The 20,872-nt window shown below is 42.2% G+C and overlaps 1 protein-coding gene across 3 annotated transcripts in view; it reads left to right on the top strand.

Annotated features, from left to right (window-relative positions):
* Positions 1–20,872, top strand: part of ITGA3 (integrin subunit alpha 3) — a 93,150-nt gene that overhangs the window by 42,416 nt on the left and 29,862 nt on the right. For all 3 annotated transcript variants that reach the window (XR_005555476.1, XR_005555477.1, XM_039333083.1), the window contains exons 2-7: positions 6,783–6,910; positions 8,137–8,219; positions 10,453–10,693; positions 17,813–17,896; positions 19,588–19,795; positions 19,889–20,082. Coding sequence is in view for 1 of the 3 variants with exons in the window: in XM_039333083.1 (XP_039189017.1) it covers positions 6,783–6,910; positions 8,137–8,219; positions 10,453–10,693; positions 17,813–17,896; positions 19,588–19,795; positions 19,889–20,082 (938 nt within the window). In the remaining 2 variants the exon portion in view is untranslated. The remainder of the gene's footprint in view (positions 1–6,782; positions 6,911–8,136; positions 8,220–10,452; positions 10,694–17,812; positions 17,897–19,587; positions 19,796–19,888; positions 20,083–20,872) is intronic.

Consider the following 20,872-nt stretch of genomic DNA (forward strand, 5'->3'; position numbering starts at 1 on the left):
CTGTTTGTGTCAAATTATAATTCTTTTCCTTTGTTGTTTCATCAATTTGATCATACTCTTCTAATTTGTAGTCTGATGTCTGATTTATTTGTGCCTCTGTTGTTATTTCCTGGGTGTTTTTTAATTGTAAATTTAGATTGGAAATATGCTTATTTAAATCATCAAAGTTGTTTCGGATTTTCTTGTAGTTTGAGTCTATTGTCATTTGTATTTGTCCTAACATATATTTCCTCCGGGAAAGTATTTATCTTGCCTTGAAGTATTGCTTCTGGAGGCCCTTGATTTTCCAGGCTACGTCCTTCAGGAGAAAATATTGAATGTGGTATCCTGTCATTTTTTGATATGTATGTGATATCCATGTTGTCTCCCCACTTCAAATAATCTTTCATCAATGTTTTAATTCAAAAGTCAATTTATCAGTCACTCAAAATTACAGTTCAGTATGTTAAGCCACTTTAAATCCTTCCTACAAATTCTCCTCTAAAAGATTAGCCAAAAAGCAAAGGTTTTTCTTTCCCATAAACAGTTCTTAGATTTAAGCAACAGTCCAGGAGGCTTCTTTTTCTTTCAAACACTTTTTAATCTTACAGCTGGCTCTTCCTTTGTTCCCAGTTGTCTTCAAGGTTATTTGCAATTCAAAGGAACAACTTTTTCTTTGTTTCTAGGCATTCTGCCAATTTCTGAGTCCTTGTTTTTAGTGTTCTATTCTCTGAGTCTCCACTAGATGTCAGCAGTTATTTCTTTTTTCAGTTTTTCTTTCAATCAAAAAGTTATTTTTGTTATACATTTTTATAATTCCATCAAAAAAATTTAGAGTATAATCTTGTTAGTTTTTTAGTTCCTAAATTTGTCCAGACTGAAGTATTTTAAATCAAATTTTAATGTATCTCTTCCCTCCTTCAATGTTAATTCGTCGCTTCCATTTGTAAGGGAATGGGGATATAATCCCCTCCCTTCACTTGTGGAGGTTTTCTTGATTTAGATAGTAGATAGAAGAAAGAAGATCAGTACTCTCACCAATTCCAAACACGCTGTTCACTGATGTTTAGGTTCATGTTCTGGGACTTCGGCTGCAAGCAGCTTGGGCTAGATGCTGATCTCACACTAGCCTTTCTCCTGTCAGGTTCTGAGGGCTTCCCTGGATCAGACAAAGTGATTGCCATCACTTCATGATCAACAGGGCGCCCCTCCGGGGCAACTTTGGACCCTCTAGGGTCCCCCAATCAGGAAGAAACTAGTCGTGGGGAACGGAGGTCTGTTCTCGTGTGGTCATGCACTGCAGGTGCAAAACCGGAAGTCCGAATTTCATAAACCATCTTCATTTCTAGTTGGAGTATGCACTGTATAGGAGTCCATCAACTTAAGACTGCAGCATGGAAAAGACTGGAACATTGTTAGGGCTGAAATAGAAGTAGCATTCTGTGAGTGATTCTGTATTTTTTTGCAGATATTGATTTAGGCAGTTATATAGATAGACAGGTTTAAGTAAATACAGATAGATACCAACCTCAATAGGTCCTATTGGATCCTCAGTGATTCTCTGTTCATCTGCTGCTTTTGAATGTCAAATCAATGTGCCACAAAGCTATCCTTATCCGTGGTCTTATTTTGGATGAGGCCGCCACCCTGGTATGATTTATAGAATCCTACTTGGCCCAGAGGGAGTGATTCCCTTTTCAGAAATATGCCTCACACTCGGTATGTCATCTGGTATGACCATATAACACTCTGCTTCATAAATTGTATTAGTTGCCAGTCTGTTTCCACGTACAATTCAATATCCATGTTGTTATCTGTAAAATTCTACTTGGTATAAGGCCAGGTTATTTGAGGAGCCTCTTATCTCCGAAAACATCTGCCCCTGCCAATTCAGTCCTGCAGGGTTGGAGTACTCTGATTTCCTATGATTAAACATCATCACGACCCAGAAGCTCACCTTCTCTGTAGCAACAGCTGCCCTCTGGAATGAGGTTCCCCCCCCCCAGATCTGGGTGGCCTCTACTGTTGTTTAGAAAGATATTGAAGATTTGTTGCTGTTGTTTTTTTCCCAGGTCTTTGATAAGGGAAAATGAAGAAGCTTTGCTTTGTCCTTATCCAAATTACCATTTTTGCCATATTTTATTTATTTATTCTTTGGTATAGTAGTTAAGGTGTTGGCCTAGACATGAAGAGACTAGGAGACTAGAGACTATTTATAGAGAATTAAGATGGGATAAAAATCAAATCAGTTAAATAAATATTCAGTTTTAAATTTAATGCTATAATTTAAAGCATAGTCAGCAGATTTAGACTGGATCTGCATTTTTATTCACTTATTGAGTCTTTCACAAAGCTCTGGATAGGCAGATGTTGGTTAATGACATTAAAAGTATGCCACAAGATGTAAGTTGTCGTGGTTGGTTGCACAATCAGCCAGATGTTTTGACTCATTTGGCATTTTTGTCCATCTATTGATTATTACAGTGCTATGTGGGTAATCTATAGTTAGATAGTTTAAGATCGGGGAAAACTTAATCATTCAAATCCTAACCCAAATCCTAACATTTATTAAGATAGCATCTAAGAACCAGGCAATTTGAAGCAGGATGGTTATTGTAAAATTAGAGTATTCAGATCTGATAAATTCAGTATTTCCAGATACTGTATCAAGGATTCATTCCAAGGTCTCCAATCACAGTTGGTATAATAATTGATTTCTTTTTCCATAAGTATTCAATCTGCAAGTCCTGTATTTGATATTTTTTCTGTTATTTTCCTCAATTGTACCTAGAATAGCAACATCAATGAACAATCTTTCCTCTTTTCAATAACTGTCTTATCACACAGGTTATGAACTAGATCAGTGATGGCAAACCTTTTAGAGACCGAGTGCCCAAACTGCAACCCAAAACCCACTTATTTATTGCTGGGTGGCAGGTGGGTGTGGCCCACTGGGTGGGCGTGGCTGTGGTGGTCATGGCAGACTGGGTGGATGTGGCCAAGGTGGGCGTGGTCACCTCAATGTTGCTCGTGGGGAGGGACGTCTGTGAGGGCAGGGTTGGAGATCCAGGGGGTCTCTGGCAGGTGGGGCGGTGTCAGGAGGCTCGTCCTACGGGGTGAGGCGAGGCAAGGAGAGGCAGGGGAGGGCAGGGCAGGGGTACCATTGTTGCAGGGCAAGGTGAGGCAGGGGCTGGGGTGGTTGCTGCCTGACACCGTCAGCCCTCGCACATAGAGGCCAGCGAGTAGCATATAGGGGCCGACAATGTCTGTCAGCAGCCACAGCCTGCCAGCCCCTCGACTGGTGCACTCTGGGGCTCCGCAGCCCATTGCCAGCAGTTCAGAGAAGCCACCTCTGAGCTGGATGGACAGCCGACAGCTGAGGAGGTGATGAAGTGGGTTGTACCCAGGAAAAGGAGAATATACGAGGTCAAGAGGGATGGGACAGGGGGGAGGAAAACCAGCCGTGCTGGGATGCATCCGGCCATGTGGGACCTCGGTGAGTTAGTGGGTGGCTGGTTGAAGAGGGATGATTGCCATCCACAGGGCATGGTGCACATGCCCACAGAGAGGGCTCTGAGTGCCACATCTGGTTCATGTGCCACAGGTTCGCCACCACTGAACTAGATGCTTGTCTATTTGGATCTTTTTATTATTTTAAAATTGTTGTTAATGTATTTAGACAAATCACTATTAAATCAAGGAAAACACAATAATGAGTTCAAAATAAGAAGAGTCATTGAGAATCAGGTAGTATACACATTTGATTAAAAATTACATACACATACACACAAACATAAGGTGAACATGCACACATCTACCCGCTGCAAAATTCTGGACTTCCCCAAGTCTATTAATACCAACGCTTATTTATGGATGTTCTCATTTTGCCCTTGTAAAGCTTTGGAGAATTTAGAGATTTTTTTACTTTCGGGAGTTTGACCTGAAAATCTCTTTGTTTTGGATTGGGCGTTTTTAATAATTACATTCTTCTCATGTTTTTCTATCATGCATCCTTTCAATCCATCCCTTCCTTTCTTGAATAGATGCACATATTTCCATGACTTTTGCTCTTGATGTTTTATTTTACACTATGTCATCTGCCATGGTTAAATGTTTTGGCATATTTTTACTTGTTTCTGTCTAACATAATATAGAAACTTTGCCCACAGTGTTGAAAAAATACAGCTGTGTTTTCTGGAAAGCAACGAAACGTGCATGCCAGCTATTTTTGTACTTAGATGGAAGTCATATTTTGTTAATATAGAAGAAGCCACATTCAGAAACAGACCTTTATGTGCTGGCAATCCATCAAATGTGTTGATATTATAATCTTCAGTATTTCACAGCTTGGGTGCCAGTTAGGATTTTGGGATTTGAAGCCCTAAAGCAATTGGAGGGCCATAATTTGGAGAAAGCAGCCTAGCTGATTATGGAAATGTCTGATCAAGTATGATTTCAGGTTAAGTGCTAAGTTAGAAGAATTTATGTTTTGGAAGCTCAGATATGAATGCCCAATATTATGTGTAGTTAGCCAAGGTTTTTCATCATATACATAGTATGGGTCAGACATGTCAAACACAAAGCCTGGGGGCTGGATGCGGCCCGCGAAGTGGTTTCATGTGGCCCGCGAAGGCATCCTGGAAACAGTGAAGAAACGGCCCCCGCTGCCTTGGCCCTGGCCCAGGCCGGCCGGGAGCCAATGAACAATTTTATGATGGCCATCTATGCTGAAACACATTCAGTCTTAGCTCCACAAGGCCGTCTGGAAACAGCGAGGAACCAGCCCCTGCCGGGTTGGCCCCGCCCCCTGGGTGCATGGTCGGGAGGTGTCACCCTGTGTGAGGAATGAAGAAATGGACCATGCCTTGGTGCTTGCCCTGGTCCCACCCCCTTCTGCCAGAGACCCTCAGATCTGTCCCACTCTTGCCCAGGCCCCCACAGACATCCTTGACGTGAACGATGTAGAGCTGGCCATGCCCACCCAGTAGGCCACACCCATTCCATCCACACCCACCCAGTAGGCCACACCCACTCGGCCCTGCTAGGGCAACTGCAATGCTGATGCAGCCTTAATGAAATTGAGTTTGACATCCCTGGTATAGGTCATGACTAAAAAGTGGTGGTAGTTGGGTTATATATGAAGCAAAGGACCATAGCATGCTAGAAAATTCCAAGCTCTTGTCAAATTCAGGGTGGAACGATACTACAGGTAGTTCTCGAGTTACGACTAAAATGGAGCTTGCCCATCATGGTTGTAACTCATGATGATTATAAATTGGATCTCCAATATGAGCATCCTGTTTTTATGACCTTTTTTGCTGTGGTTGTTATGTGAATGCTGTGGTCATTAAGCAAACCAAAATCACTATGGGGTGATTACTGCAGGCTACTTCTGCTGACTGTCAGCTGCCAGCAGTTGACAGTTTGAGACTCACCAACTCAAGGTTGACTCAATCTTCCATCCTTCCGAGGTCGGTAAAATGAGGACCCAAATTGTTGCGAGCAATATACTTAGAGAGGGCTGTAAAGCATTGTGAAGCAATATATAAGTCTAAGTGCTATTGCTATTTTGCCAAGTCCCAGTGACCATGGGATGCTGCAAACAGCCATAAATTTGACCTGGTTACTGAGCATCTGAAGTGCGGTCATGTTACAGGAGGGGAAGTGGCTGTTGGAACTTTGAATCTAAGTTGTAAGAACCCCCAGGGAGGTCCATCGTAACTCTGAATGATCGCTAAGTGACCTGTTGATGGTTGAGGATTATCTGAACCATAACATGCTAGAAAGTTCCAAACTTGTGTGAAATACATATACTTCTTAATTCCAAATTAATCGAGTCAGTGGTTGTGTTTACTCATAATGCTATATAGGTATTATAGCTTGTGGAATAAGCTGCTGTGACCTGGTTTGTATTGAAAACTAAGTCATAATCGGTGGCTTCACAGTGAATAATCAGAAATTAATCAGAATATAGGTGAACAGCTTTCAAAAGTAATAAATACAGTAATAAGATATAGTAACTTCGTAAACACTCCTTATAGTCTAGTCTAGGTCTAGCTTCACATTGGCTTACCCTATCTCATAATAGCTATTAAGATCTTGAGGAAAGGCCTTGAGTGGTAAAAATTGTTTTGGAGATGGTGCATTGTTAATTATACATTTTTATTTTATTTTAATGTGAGCCACTTAGAGCTTTATTTAAGACCAGGCGGAATTAAATATGTCTTTTGAAACAAATGCAGAGCGGAAGAGCTATCAGGATATAAGTGGGGCAAGTAGAAAAGGTGTCTTTGACACTAAGTGGTGTTTAATTTCCAATGATGTTCGTCCTTGCCTGGAAGTTACAATTTTTTGAATTGGATCTCTCTCCACCCCCCAGTCCCCCACCCCCCACCTGGTAAATACTAAGCATGTTTCAACTAGTTGGGCTTCCTCAGTGATATGAGAATGTCATTTTGCACTTTCCAGAAAGCGCTCTTCTCTTGTTCCAGAGAGATTCTTAACCACTGAAAAAAATCAAGCCCAGCATTATTTTTTTTCTCCTGATTGTACTTTCTCATTATAAAGCCCTGTGACCACTTGTCTGAAAAAATACTTTTGTAATTGTCTCATGATCACCATCTATACTCAAGAAGTTTTATTCATGAGAATTAGTGGCTCTATCAAATCATTGAAGGTACCAGAATAGGAACAATGAATGTAAAGTATACAAAGATTTGTTGCTTTCAAATTTGCTACAATTTGTTATGAAGAATCTATCTTTAATTTTTTGTAATCCCAAAAAATGTTTCTGTCCTCTTTAGGATACTTACTGGAGCTCCCCGTGATGTGGCTGTCAAAATGGATAATAAAACACGGACAGGTGCTATGTATGCTTGTCCTTTGACTGCAGATCCCAGTGATTGTACACAGGTGGACTTTCAGGTGAAAAGTATGTAAATGTGCAAATGGAGAACTTACCTGAAGTAGGGTGCAATGCTCTATTTAAAACAACGCAAGCTAATGATTAGTGGTTATAGCAGAATATGAAATATCTTTACAAAGGAAAGGCTTGTTTTATTTTGTTACACAAAGTAATAAAGAGCCTTGTGGAACTTTTAAGACCAACATCAATCCATAGTAGCTGTAGCATGATTGACTTCAAATTCATTCTGCTTTCGATTTTGTTTCCAGCATTTATGTTTCTTGCAGTTATGAAACTGGACTTCCCTTAATATAAGAAAGACTGAGGAAAATTAATTCTAAAGGACTGATTTGGGGTTTGAAATTTGGCAGGAAGGTGGCTTATCACCATCTTTTAAAATACAACAAATGATATCTTATTCCCATATCCTATTTCTTATCTGTAAACAAATCCTTAAAGCCTCATCAATTCAGTCCAGAAGTAAGCAAAATCTATTAAGAATTACCTGTGATAACAACATGACTGTTTTAGCCTTGATCAAATAAACAACTTTATAAACCTTTCTTTTATTTCTAACAGTATTTATTTTAGTCCCTTCAAATAATATCTTAGCACTTGATTTCCTTTCATTTTTCTTTGTCTTTTCTCACCAAATTCTTCAAAGCTTTACAAGTCTCTTTGGTAACTCTAATATAGGAAAACTATGCAGGTCACTCTCTTGGTTTGTTATTTGTATATCCCTTTTAATTATTAAGACATCAACCAGTTTACTTTTGTATATCTGGTGTAACATCTTTTCCCATGTCATTCTTATAGCCTGTCTTTAAATTCACTTTCAAATAAGTCTCAATCTTGTCAGTTAAAACTTGTTTCTCTTCCTTAACATCTATAAGCATAATCTATCTACATTGGCAGAAAATCTTAATATTAACTTCTTAAAATACCCTTCAAAATGTTAGAATATTTTGCTTCATTTTGTATTTGTAAATTGAATTCCAGTGTTCTTCTTTAATTGTATTCTTTACTTCTAGTTCCCTCTAGTGTCCAATTTTTAATCTTATAGTTTTTTTTATTCAAAACAATAAATATACAATATACTTTTATGCTTTTAGTTTGTATTAGTTTTTATTATTCAACTGTGATGTTTAATAAAATCAATATAAAAAAGGGAATATGGCAAGAAGATGGATCCTTTTCTAATCATATTTTTCCTTTGGGGGTTTTGATTTTGTTTTCACTCCCTGTACTTTTAGGTGATCCGCAAAATAATATTGTTGAAGACATGTGGCTGGGGGTGGTGGTAGCAAGCCAGCGTAAACTTTATGGGCGAATAATGGTGAGTATAAAATATGTGAGAAAAGATTATTTCTGCTGCTTTTGAATCTTCCCTTCTCCCTTAAAGTTATCTATTGAGCTAATGATGTGAATCGGGGAGAATCAGTGGTGTGGGAAACTGGACCCAAAATATTATAAGCTGTCCAGTTTTCCTATGCTTTTTCGCTGTTTATCCCATGTGCTGCTGTAATGCCATATCATTTGCTCCATAACTACTTCAGAACTCTGATGAGGAAAACCTTTGGAATTTTAATAGAGGCTTGCTGAATCTAACCAAAAGGTTTCCTTTGTGGACAGAGAACTTTGTTTTCTTATGTTTAGATTCCCCTTCTACCTGCCCTATGCAAGTACTGTATGAGGCTACCCTTGAAGTTGATTTGGAAGTTTCAGTTGGTTCAAAATACAGCAGGCAAATTGCTGATGGGAAAAGTTACGTTCAGCAATGTGACAGCTATGTTGAGGTTGCTACCGATAGGTTTCCAGGGCCAACTCAAAGTGCTGACTTTAATTTTTAAAGCCATACATGTCTTGGAACCCATGTGTTTGCAGAATAGTCTTTTTCAATCAGAACCCACCTTCCCTGTGCTTTCATCCCAAGAATGCCTACAGTAGTTTCCTATCACAATGTGGTGAAAATAGGATTCCAGAAGTGTACCTTCTTAGTAGCAGTCTCCACAATATGGAATATTTATTCCTGGGATAAAGAAAGCCTGATACTATTTAGGGACCAAAACTGAGAACTTCTAGGGCAGTGCTTCTCAACATTTGTGTGACGGCGACCCCCGTCACACAAACGTGCCACGCATGCGCGGCAGCGCCCCATGTGCGCCGCCCCCCTTGCGTGGTGCACATGCGCGGCGCCCCCCATGCGCAGTGCGCATGCGCGGCGCCCCCCCGAGGGGGAAAAATGGCGGATTGCCTTGTTTGGCGACCCCCGAGAAATGGTCGATCGACCCCAAATGGGGTCGCGACCCATAGGTTGAGAACCGCTGTTCTAGGGTAAGTATTTTAAGCCAGTCAAGAAAAGAATCCTTTCTAGGCCTAAGGCAGCTATCTGAATTCTGAGCTTGTCTTAGATAATCTGAGGTCCTTTCAAGAAAATACAAAAAAGTAATCTAAGCAGTCCAACATTATTAGTATTATATTAGCATGTTATCTGACTTTGACCTGTGATTTTTTAATGAAAGTATTTCAAGACCAGTAACAAATATATTTAATTAGCAAAGTTGAATAGATGAAAATAAGAATGCTCCTACCTAGGTCCATGATGTGGTGCTCAAGTGAGTCAGAATGCAAGCTTGTCCTATCATCTTAGGGATAAGGTGTCAAATTCCATTCATATAAGTGAGGAAATTTGCCTTAGAGGACTACCTGTTTTGTCTTTTCTTACAGTATCACAGAAGTACCTGTTCTCATTAAAAATATTCTTCAGACAGGCACACCGTTCGTTCTTGGCTTATCCTTGCCTTTTCTCCCACATGTAAACCACCTCCCCTTCTACCTTCTAGGCAATAACAGCCCTTGGCTGTTCTGATTCTCTGCCATATCAGCGCATTTAAATCTTTCAAAAACATTTTCAGGAGGAATTAGCAGAAATTCAAGAAACAGCTCTGAGCAGGGAAAGCAAGATGGTCTTGGTGAACAAGCTGTGGATATCACTTGGGCCAGTTGTTTCTATGTAACAGAAGATGTCATCTGCGGAATTCCTTTGCAGGGAGTTGAGCTTTCTCAGGAAACTTGTATTATTGCTTTTCCCTTCCTTTCCCTTTCTTCCCTGGTGCTATTCAGTGGATATAGTTGATGCTTGAAGTTGTTTGTGTAGAAGGATTTCTAGGACTTTCAAATCACAGTTTGAACAAAGTTCAACAAAATTAACAGTGGATAATCTCTTTGTGTCATTTATTCCTATAGAAAAGCTTAATATAATGTTATGGTTATCTCAAGTTTGATTATGATTTGGATTCAGTTCCACTCCATATGAATGAGGATTTCCAAGTCAGAAGGCTTCCCCCCCCCAAGCCATGCTATGAATTAGATACCGTAAAAATCCAAGCATTGTGATTTTTAAACTCCGGTTTAATACTTAAGAAGTACAAAGTCAGATATAGTTAACAAATTTAAAAATATGTGTTATGGTAAGCTGTGTAAACCATATAGAGTGTCTTTCACAGAACTTGGAATGCCTTAGTCTCTTTCACTTCGGACTAAAGTCTTGCTTAATTTTATTTTTCAAGGCTTGTGCTCACCGGTACATTCGGATTTTTGGCAGTGAACATCAGAGGCGCATGGTAGGGACATGCTATATCCATAGCAATGACTTGCGCCATCAGGTGAATGATTCGTGGCAAACTTATAATGAGATGTGTGCTGCCAACTCAGACTTGGAGAATACAGGCATGTGCCAAATGGGCATCAGTGGTGGCTTCACAGACAACTTCGTCTATTTTGGAGCTCCAGGAGCTTACCATTGGCAAGGTTTGTGGCTTTAATTGCTTATTCCCTACTTTGTTTTACACCTTTCATATGTGTCAGTCTCAAATAGTTTTAGGGCATTATTTAATTAGAATATGAGCTAATGATTAATCAACCAAGTATTATTATTGTTGTTGCTGCTGTTGCTATAAATGAATGGACTAAGATGCTTAAAATTAAATATATTTGCTTGAAAAAAGGGAAGGAACTAACCACAGTCAACTGTCTTCTGAATAAGCATTGACTGAAATGTTGATTTTTTTTTCACCTGTTCCAAGATAATTTGTTAAAACAGCTCTGCAAGTAAGGACTTCTTTCATATGCCATCTTTCACATCCTTTTCCTTTTTCTTCCTCACAGCCAGTTGGTCAAGGGAGAAAAAAAGGCAGAAAAAAGTGGAGGCTGAGATAAAGTCATTCTGACCATTAGTGGCTACATTTTGTTTGTATCACTTTGAATTCCCCAACCATTTTTTTCGGCTAAAAAAGTGGAAAAGACAGAAGAAGATTGTCTCATTTACACATTTAGAAAATGATTGAACATCAACTGCAACTTACAGAAGTTGATTAAGTGTAGAAGATTCTGATTCTGATAGTCATATTGTCCAAGCATAGCCCAGATAATTATCCCCTCTGTTTTTTGCTTTCAGTACAATCCCTTTCTTTCTTGATCTCAGCTTTCTGCCTCTTCATTTTTCATTTTTTCAGTTTGTTCCCTTTTATATCAACTGAACTTTCTTTCTTACTATCTCTGGTTCTTGCTTCTGAATTATCTCTTCCTCCTCCTCCTCCTCCTCCTCCCCCCCTTCATAAATCTCACAATCCTTATTCTCTCTGTATTCCAGCAAAAAGCAGTTGAGAGAGAAGAGTTTGATTATTACTGTCTCAGAGTAATGCAGGAATTCAAAATAATGCTGAATTGTTCAGGCCTTTTCTGGTGTTTGAAAATGAAAATATTGAAAGAAGTATTTTTCTTGTCCATCTCCTTGCGTATACAGGGAGTATACATGACAATTGTTCAACACAACATGAAAGCATTCTCCACTGTTTGGAGCATATCTGCTAAGGATCTGTGTTTGTGTGAGAATGTGTAAATACCATTGAGGAAGACATCACTCCACCTTTGCTTTAACACCTAAAAACCCTCAGCCCCTCATGTCTCTTCACAAAGCTGAGACATAAGCTTTTAATCATTCTTCTTGTTCTGTCCTGAGCCTGCAAAAGCAGGCTCAGGATGTTGCCTTGGTCCCGGGCATTCCAAAAGTTGTCCAGGACCAGACAGAACGGCGCCAGCCTTGTGCGCATGCTTTAACACCTAAAAACCCTCAGCCCCTCATGTCTCTTCACAAAGCTGAGACATAAGCTTTTTATCATTCTTCTTGTTCTGTCCTGAGCCTGCAAAAGCAGGCTCAGGATGTTGCCTTGGTCCCGGGCATTCCAAAAGTTGTCCAGGACCAGACAGAACGGCGCCAGCCTTGTGCGCATGCGCAAGGTGCAAAAACGCTATGTTCCTATTGGTTGACACTGTTCGGGCTTCTGGCCATATAAAAAGCCTGCATGCCTTTGTGTTTTGCTTGGTTGTTGTAGAAGGAGAATAAAGTGTTTGTTGATCATCACAATGTGTCTTCATCATTCGCACGCGAACAAAGGACTTAACACTGGCAACGAAGATGGGATTCTCTGCAAGCCTAAGAAAAAGAAGTAAGGACTCACCTAGGAAGTCCTGAAGAGGGGGAAGACGTCATCTGAATCAGCGTCTCAGCCTGCCAGTACAGCATCGCTGGAGGGTGAGCTCGGCTAAAGGACCCTTTCCCAAACAGTAGCTTGCAGAGGAAGTGAGTGGTGAAGGTCGTAACTTACGATGTTGAAGATTGGCCACTTGTCTGATTTTGATGTCTCCCACTCAGAGAGATGGAATTCCTACATAGCACGGGTGGAGAACTACTTCAGAGTAAATCAGATAAGAGAAGACGGCCTGAAGGCAGCAACTCTTTTGTGTGCCTGTGGACAGGAAGCTTTTGATATCGCAGAGAATCTGGTGGCCCCTGCATCTCTGGAGTCAGTAACATATGCTGACTTGAAGAAAATGTTGAAGGAACACTTCCAGCCAAAGTTATCCATCATTGCTTGGAGGCACACATTCAAGCAGAGAGACTAGAGGCCAGGTAAATCTGCTGCGGACTTTATTGCAGCCTCAAGGCAAGCAGCCAGACCTTGTGAGTTCAAGAATCTAGAAGAGAGGCTGTGAGATCGTTTTGTCTGTGGCTTAAGGAGCAGAGACTTACAACAAAAGATTTTTGCAAAAGAAGATATCTCCTTCCAAGATGCGTTGCCAGAGGTGGCAGCTGAGGAAGCAGCAGGCAGGGCTGTGAAGGCCTTACACCTCGCCAGGAACCCTCCAGACACCGCTACCATCCATCAAGGATCAGAAGCAGATCCTGAAGAGGAGGTGGACAGACTTCACCAGCCAGCTGAGAGGAGGCTGAAGGGACATCTGGACAAAGCCCCAGCATCTCTTCAATGCTTCGGGTGTGGAGGATGCCACAAGCGAGCCGACTGCAGGTTCCATTCCGCCATTTGCAGGGCGTGTGGCAGGCAAGGCCACATTGCATCTGTCTGTTTGGGTCGCCAGAAGGTTCAACCTCGGGAAGAATTGCTTCAGAAAGGTACCAGGGTCCCCAGCCAACATATGGTGGGTTTCTGTGCATCGCGTAGGAGCATTCTGTGAACAGGCACACACAAGCCCCTTAAGAAGAAACTTGCCATAAATGTTAGGTTACAAGGGGTTCCCTTACTGATGGAGTTAGACACAGGGTCCGCTCTTTCTATTATTTCAATTAAACAATTTCAAAAGGATTTGCACCAGTAGTGGCCTTCGAGTTAAACTCAGGCCATCAAATCTAATACTCACTGACTTTCAAAATTCTATGGTGTGTGTGAAGGGGGAGGCCACCCTTAGGGTACAGTATAAGGATTTTGAAGGTTCCCTAGATGTGGTAGTTGGGGGTGAACGTACAAGTCTGATTGGACTTGATTGGTTCGAGGCTCTGGGAATCCAAGTAAATGGGCTGCACAGCTTGCAAACACTGGGCTTTGCAGAGGTTTGCAAGGAGTTTGCAGATGTGCTTAGTTCAGAGCTAGGATCTACGGTTAGACTTAACCATCAGTGTTAAGCTAGGAGGGTACCTTTTGCCCTCAAGGGTAAGATAGATGCTGAGCTGGACAAATTGCTAGTCCATGGGAAACCCCCATAGTAACGCCTCTAAAGGCTAATGGGGAAATACGTATATGTGCAGACTATAAGTGCACACTGAATAAGGCGCTGCAGCAGCATACTTATCCAGTGCCTGTGGTAAGCTACATTCTGACCTCCCTCAAGGGGAGAGCGCATAGTTGCGAAACTTGACCTGGCACAGGCCTATCAATAGTTACCTGTTGATGAGGCAGCTGCAGAGGCCCAGACTATTGTAACTCACAGGGGGGCTTCAAGGTCAAGAGACTGCAATTTGGGGTAAATGTAGCCCCTGGCATATTCCAAAGTGTCATGGAGAGCACACTTCGAGGTATTCCTGGGGTCTGTCTCTACTTCGATGACGTCCTCATTGCTGGGGAGTCATCTCAAAATTTAGCAGAGAGTTTAAGGTCTGTCTTGCTTCATTTTCAAAAAGCAGGGCTTAAACTAAAGAAGGACAAATGCAAGATAGGAGTCACTTGCACTGACTTCTTAGGATTCAGGATTGATGCCCAAGGCATTCACCCTGCTAAAACTAAATTGCAAGCTATCCAGCAGGCCCCAAGCCCTAAGTCCAAGAGTGAGCTGGAAGCCTTCTTGGGGCTATTTAACTTTTACCATGCATTTCTCCCACACAAAGCTGCAGTGGCAGAGCTGTTACATAGGCTCTTAGACAAGCAGCTCCATTGCAGTGGACTAAAGTCCATGAAAAGAGCTTCAATGAGGTTAAGGCCTTGCTCACTTCTAATGCTGTTTTAGCGCATTTCAATGAGCAATTGCCTGTTTGTATCGCATGTGATGCATCTCCTAATGCAGTACTTAGTCATCTGCAGGCTGATGGGACACAAGTCTATTACTCAAGGACTCTTGTCATCTGCAGAGTGAAATTACGCTCAGATTGACAGAGAAGCCTTGGCCATAGTGGCTGGCATAAAGAAATTCCATGATTTCTTATATGGCCGCCACTTCACGGTCTATACAGATCATAAGCCTCTGCTGGAGTTGTTTACCACTAATAAACAGACTCCATATATCATTTCTCCTCGTATGCTGAGATGGTCCATTTTCCTGTCAGCATATGACTACACTTTAGTTCACAAACCGGGAAAAGAAATGGGTCATGCAGATGGCCTAAGCCAGGGGTAGACAACCTTGGCTCTTTTATGACTCATGGACTTCAACTCCCAGAATTCCTGAGCCAGCATAGCTCAGCTTGGAAACCTCTCCCTTTCCCCTCAGCATGGCTGGCTCAGGAATTCTGGGAGTTGAAGTCCACGAGTCATAAAAGAGCCAAGGTTGCCTACCTCTGGCCTAAGCAAATTACCTCTAAAACAGTAGAAGCAGACCCTGCTCCTGCCATCAATATTCTCTCCATTCAGGAGTTGCCTGAATCTCCCCTCAATGCTAGGGATGTGGCTGCAGAAACTGCCACTGATCACACGCTTACACGCATGCTGACATGGGTGTTGTCAGGATGGCCTGACAAGTGCCCAGATACTGAGTTCCAAAGCTTCTGGCACAAGAAGCATGAGTTTTTCACTTTCAAGGGTTGCCTGTTATGGGGTAGCAGGGTCGTAATCCCAGCCTCATTGAGGTCTAGAATCTTGATCTCTCTGCATGAGGGACATCTTGGAATTGAAAGGATGAAAGCGCTTGCGCGCAGCCATCTTTGGTGGCCTGGGCTTGATAAGGCTATTGAGGCTCAGGTGCACGGGTGCCAGCTGTGCCAACAGTCTCGGCCTGAAATGCCTCAGGCCCCAGTACATAGGTGGAAGAAACTCAAACCTCATGATCTAGGGTGCATATAGATTATGCTGGGCCCTTTCAGGGGCAATTCTTCCTGGTTGTTGTTGATAGCCATTCAAAGTGGCTAGAGGTTGTTCCTGTTTCCTCCACTACTACTGCCAGGACCATCCAGGTGTTGAGAGGAATTTTTGCATCACACGGTCTTTCAGATGTTCTAGTTTCAGATAATAGCCCTCAATTTACTTCTTCTGAGTTCCAGGCTTTCCTTCAGGCCAACCTGATCCAGCATGCATTGTCGGCTCCCTTCCATTTATCCTCCAACGGATTGGCAGAGAGAATGGTGTGCATCACCAAAGATGCTCTCAAGAAACTGACTTACGGTAACTGGCATCACAGGTTAGCAGATTTCCTTCTTGCACACTGCATCACGCCATGCACAGCTGCAGGGAAGAGCCCTCCTGAACTCCGCAGGGGTCACCGCCTCATCACCAAACTGGACAGGCTGCACTCTGACTGGGCAGCTCCACAGGTGTCACAACCGAGGACACCTAGGAGACTCCACGTGGGTGATCCGGTTTGGGCAAGAAACTATGGGCCTGGACATCTCTGGGTCACAGCTGTGGTCTGCAAGGTCTCTGGGCCGTTGTCATACGAAGTTGCCTTGGTTGACGGCCGCATTCTTCGCAGACACGTAGACCAACTGCATTGGAGACTGGACTGCCACCCTTCCGATCCTGGCTCTGCTCTGGGGGGGGGGGCAGAAAGATCATAATATGCATTCTGGTTCACAGGTTCCCAGGCCTAACAGGCCCTCACTAGCTGCTACTGAGGCTGTTTGGGATTCATCCCAAGGTTCCGCAAGTGCTCCTAACAGGAATTCACTGGATAGGGGGTCATCCCACATATCCACAATTACTCCAGACAGGGAGCCAAACAGGGGGTATCCACAGTATTCATATATGTCAGATAGTGCTCCAGACAGGGAGACTGACCGGGAGTATCCACACAAATCACAAGCAGCAAGAGAAAAGGGGCTTGCACAATTCTGCAATTGCTCCCAAGAGGAAGTCACCAGCTAAGGGGGTTGACATGGAGGCGGCTCCTGACTCTGGCACCACGGGCATGTGCTCGACTACAGAGTACTGGGGCACTTCCACTACTCAGGCCTCTCCATCTGCTGGCCTTGGGCTTGAGGGACAGTGTTCCTAAGAGGATTTGGGGACTTCCACCCCTCCAAGGTATTCTGGTCTGGACTCAGAGGGTCCAGCCAGTCAGCAGCTGGGAGGGTCAACCGGGTATCCGGCGCACGAAAGCCCTGGCCTGCCTAGCCTCGTAGGTGAGCAGGTAGGCCAGGCACCCTCACCAGGGTCACCTAGATATTTGGGGCAGCAACGCTCTGTCCTGCCTAGCTTGGTAGGCGAGCAGGTCAGCCAGGCAACATCACCGGCCCTTAGAAGGTCGCAGCGGGCCAAGTGCCCACCCAAACATCTAAGAGACTTTGTGAGATTGCTGTCAAATCATGAGGGACCTTCTTATGAGGCTCCTGAATGAATGGAGTAACTCGTGGGTAGATTATTTTGCATTATTTTGATTTCGGTTACATTTATTTGTGTTAATAAATATTGAAGGGGGTTTGCCTGAGTGCAGACTCGAGTATTCCACACTTTTTGCATTTGAATAATGCAGCTGTATGTCACTCTTCCCAGTGCACGATGTACATGTGCGTACGCGAAGTATGTTCCATCTAGGGGGGAGGGACGTTGCATTGGTCCCGGGCATTCCAAAAGCTGCCCGGGACCAGACAGAGCGGCACCAGCCTTGTGCGCATGCGCAAGGCGCAAAAACGCTCTGTTCCTATTACTTGACACTGTTCGGGCTTCTGGCCATATAAAAAGGCCTGCGTGCCTTTGTGTTTTGCTTGGTTGTAGTAGAAGGAGAATAAAGTGTTTGTTGATCATCACAATGTGTCTTCATCATTCGCATGCGAACAAAGGACTTAACACTTCTGTGATGTGACTGAGAGGCGAGAGCTTGGGAAGAAAGGAAACAATCTTTTCAAACAGCATTAAAAGGTATAGTGGCTTTTGATTTGTATTTTATTAGAATGCTAAAGATTATATGCACTTTTTTTTTTTTTAACCACAGGAACGACTTATGTGAGCTACCCAGGAATTTGGGACCAAGTGGAATTATCCTATCCAGATCGGAAAACTAGACACATTTACCTGGGTAATTGCACTTAACTCTCACTTTGTCAAGCTGAAAATATGATTTAGTGCAATGGAGTGCCTGCCTCTCCTGCACTTCATTTTTATTTTCTTTATTTATTGGATTTATTGAGGCTCCAAAAAGACTCTATATATATCCAATATGTATCCAACTGAAACAATATAACTGCCCAGACAAAACAACAGCAATGAAATTCAAAAAGACAGTGGCTCCACAGAGACTCTAATCCCAGGCTTGAGAGCACCGCCAGGGCTTGATGGAGATGAGAGCCATATGTATCCTGGGAAGAGAGGGGAGGGATATTGTTCCAGAAAGCAGTAGCTATGACACAGAAAGCACGCTTCCTGGGTCCCATCAGTCGTGAACATGTAATTGACAAGAACACACTGGACTAAAAAAAGAAATCACAGAAATAATTTGTGATATATAGTATCACATGTAGTATCTTCACAGCCAATGTCACTCAGCATGCTGAACATAGATAGCACAATTTAAATATATAACAGGCCACACATGCTTAACATCAATTCATTTTTAAGCCCTGGCTGATTCCCTGAATAGAAAGGCCCCCGGAGAAGAAGCAAATTTCGTATAGGTCAAAACTTAATAGCCTCCTTTCTGACGATCACTGGGATATTCAAGATGGAGATTTATTAATTAAGACATCTCATTTGAAACTGGCTGTGAACACTGGGTCTGCGCCTTACTCAGACTAGAGAATTAAGAAGTCAGGAAGGATTAAAGTGGAGAGCTTTCCCCATAAAAGGGTCTAGTTGTCACCAGGCTTTGCTTTAGAATCAGACACTGATGTACAGGACAATATTATAGTCAGGTTCAGTAGATTCAGGATGTAAATAGATTAATATAGTTTTTGGCCAAACAAGAAAAATATAATTAATATTTTCAGAAAAGCCAAAGCCAGAATAAAATCATGATTATATTTACATATGTATTTAAAGCTTTTCTGCTCTGCTTTTTTATAATTAAAAACAATTGCTTAATTTTGGCATAACTCAATAGGCCATCATTAGATTACACTTTCTTCAATGGCTTACTCTAAAAGGGAAATTATAATTAGTGGAAGATTGCTTAATTTGCACGCACTTCACAAGCAAAGATTATGAATACTTCCAAGAAGCTTGTTCATTCCTAAGTCTACACACTTGAAAATAGGATGATCTAAATCTGACCAGTGAGTGTGTAGATTGATTGATTGATTTGTGCTCATTTATTTGTGCTGGAGCCTATTTTGTACCAAGTGACTTGCTCCAAGTCTCTTCTCCATTAAACATTGCTATTTTTTGGGACCTCAGAAGTGTGTCTTTTCTGTTGTGGCCCCTAGTGCTCTGAATCAGCATCCCCCCCCCCAAGAGATAAGGACGGCACCCTCTTTCTAGTGTTCTGGTAGTTCTGAAAAGGCTTTGGCCCAGTCCTGGGATTGATGTCTATGTTTTGTTTATGGCTCCTGTTTGTTGATTTTGTTGTTAATCAGATTATTTTCGTTGGGTCTGTCTATCTGATTTTATGTTTATAACTGTTTTTATGGTAGTTAAACATGCTGCCTAGAATCCACAAATAAATAAAAGTGAGGCAATCTCTCTCTCTCTTTCTCTTTCTCTCTCTTTCTCTCTCTCTCTCTTTTGAAGAGGAGAGATCAACGATATAACCTGTTTGTTATTTCACGTTAATAGGATATGCCACAGAAGCAAGCACCAATGTATTGCATAAAGAAGAGTTCTCTTTTATTATTGGGGCCCCCCGCTATAATCACACTGGAGCTGTCTTTGTGATGGCAAGTGATGGTCACAGAACTCTTCAGAAGAGACTGCTGCTCTCTGGGAAGCAAGTGGGTTCTTATTTTGGCAGCTCCATTGCTGTGGCTGACCTCAACAGTGATGGGTGAGTCAATGGGAGGGAGAACTTGAAAGAAATATTAAATGGATTTTTTGATATATAGGTAAAAATGACTCCTCTGCCTTTTCCCATTAATAGGTGGCAGGACTTAATCATTGGAGCACCACACTACTTTGACCAGAAGGAGGAGAAGGGTGGGTCTGTCTATGTCTACATGAACCTTGGGGGAGCATTTTCCAGCCATCCCAACCTCACGCTGACTGGACCCAGTGGTTCTTCCTTTGGTTTCTCTGTGGCTCACATTGGCGACATTAACAAAGATGATTTCCAAGGTTAGAATTGTTTGCTCTTGTCCCAGTATTATGTTTTACTATTTACTGAGGCACATCTTGTTGGACCGTATCCTTTCTTATGGCCTAAAGCAATGTTTCTGGGGAAATTGCCAGTCAAGTAAGGAAGAAAGATCAAGTGGGGAATTAGCTTTGAGTCATTGTACAGCCATGAGAGACTTACACAACCTCCCCTAAGGTCCATGGAACTTTATCTGTTTATCTCCAAGGGAAGGCAAGCAGTCTGGAAGAATCTAGTATTATAGGTAGAACACAATAAAATAGACAACTATTAGAATTTCAAGGAGAGGTTGTAAATTCTGCTCATTTGGCGCAATTTATAAATTTGAGCAGTGTGACAGAATGTAGTCTGGAATGGAAGGAGGGAAGGACTCGCTCCCAGAGGGTAAAGAGACTGAACTTGGAATGTTTGATAGACAGAAAGAGGGCAAAGCCAGACCCTCCATAGCAGTTCACAGAGTATATCTATAATTATGCAGATAATTGCTTTAGTCTGGCAAGACTCTGTAGGCAAGTAACTTTACATATCATTCTTGATTCTTTGGGCCTGAAAAAACTGAATGAAAGCTCATTAAATAAGGACTATCTGAACTATACATCTGATATCAGGAAAAGAGAAATAAATTCCTTTCATAGCTATAGTTCAACCACACACACACACACACACACACACACACACACTGATTTTGTCTTAATTGTCAAGAATCTATACTGCCCACCTACAATCGCTTCCTCAGCAGAATTCCTTCAAGCTTTCCTTTGACTAATGACT

This window comes from Crotalus tigris, unplaced genomic scaffold (assembly GCF_016545835.1).
Source record: "Crotalus tigris isolate CLP2741 ecotype Arizona unplaced genomic scaffold, ASM1654583v1 scf7180000024472.5447098, whole genome shotgun sequence".
Taxonomy (NCBI): domain Eukaryota; kingdom Metazoa; phylum Chordata; class Lepidosauria; order Squamata; family Viperidae; genus Crotalus; species Crotalus tigris.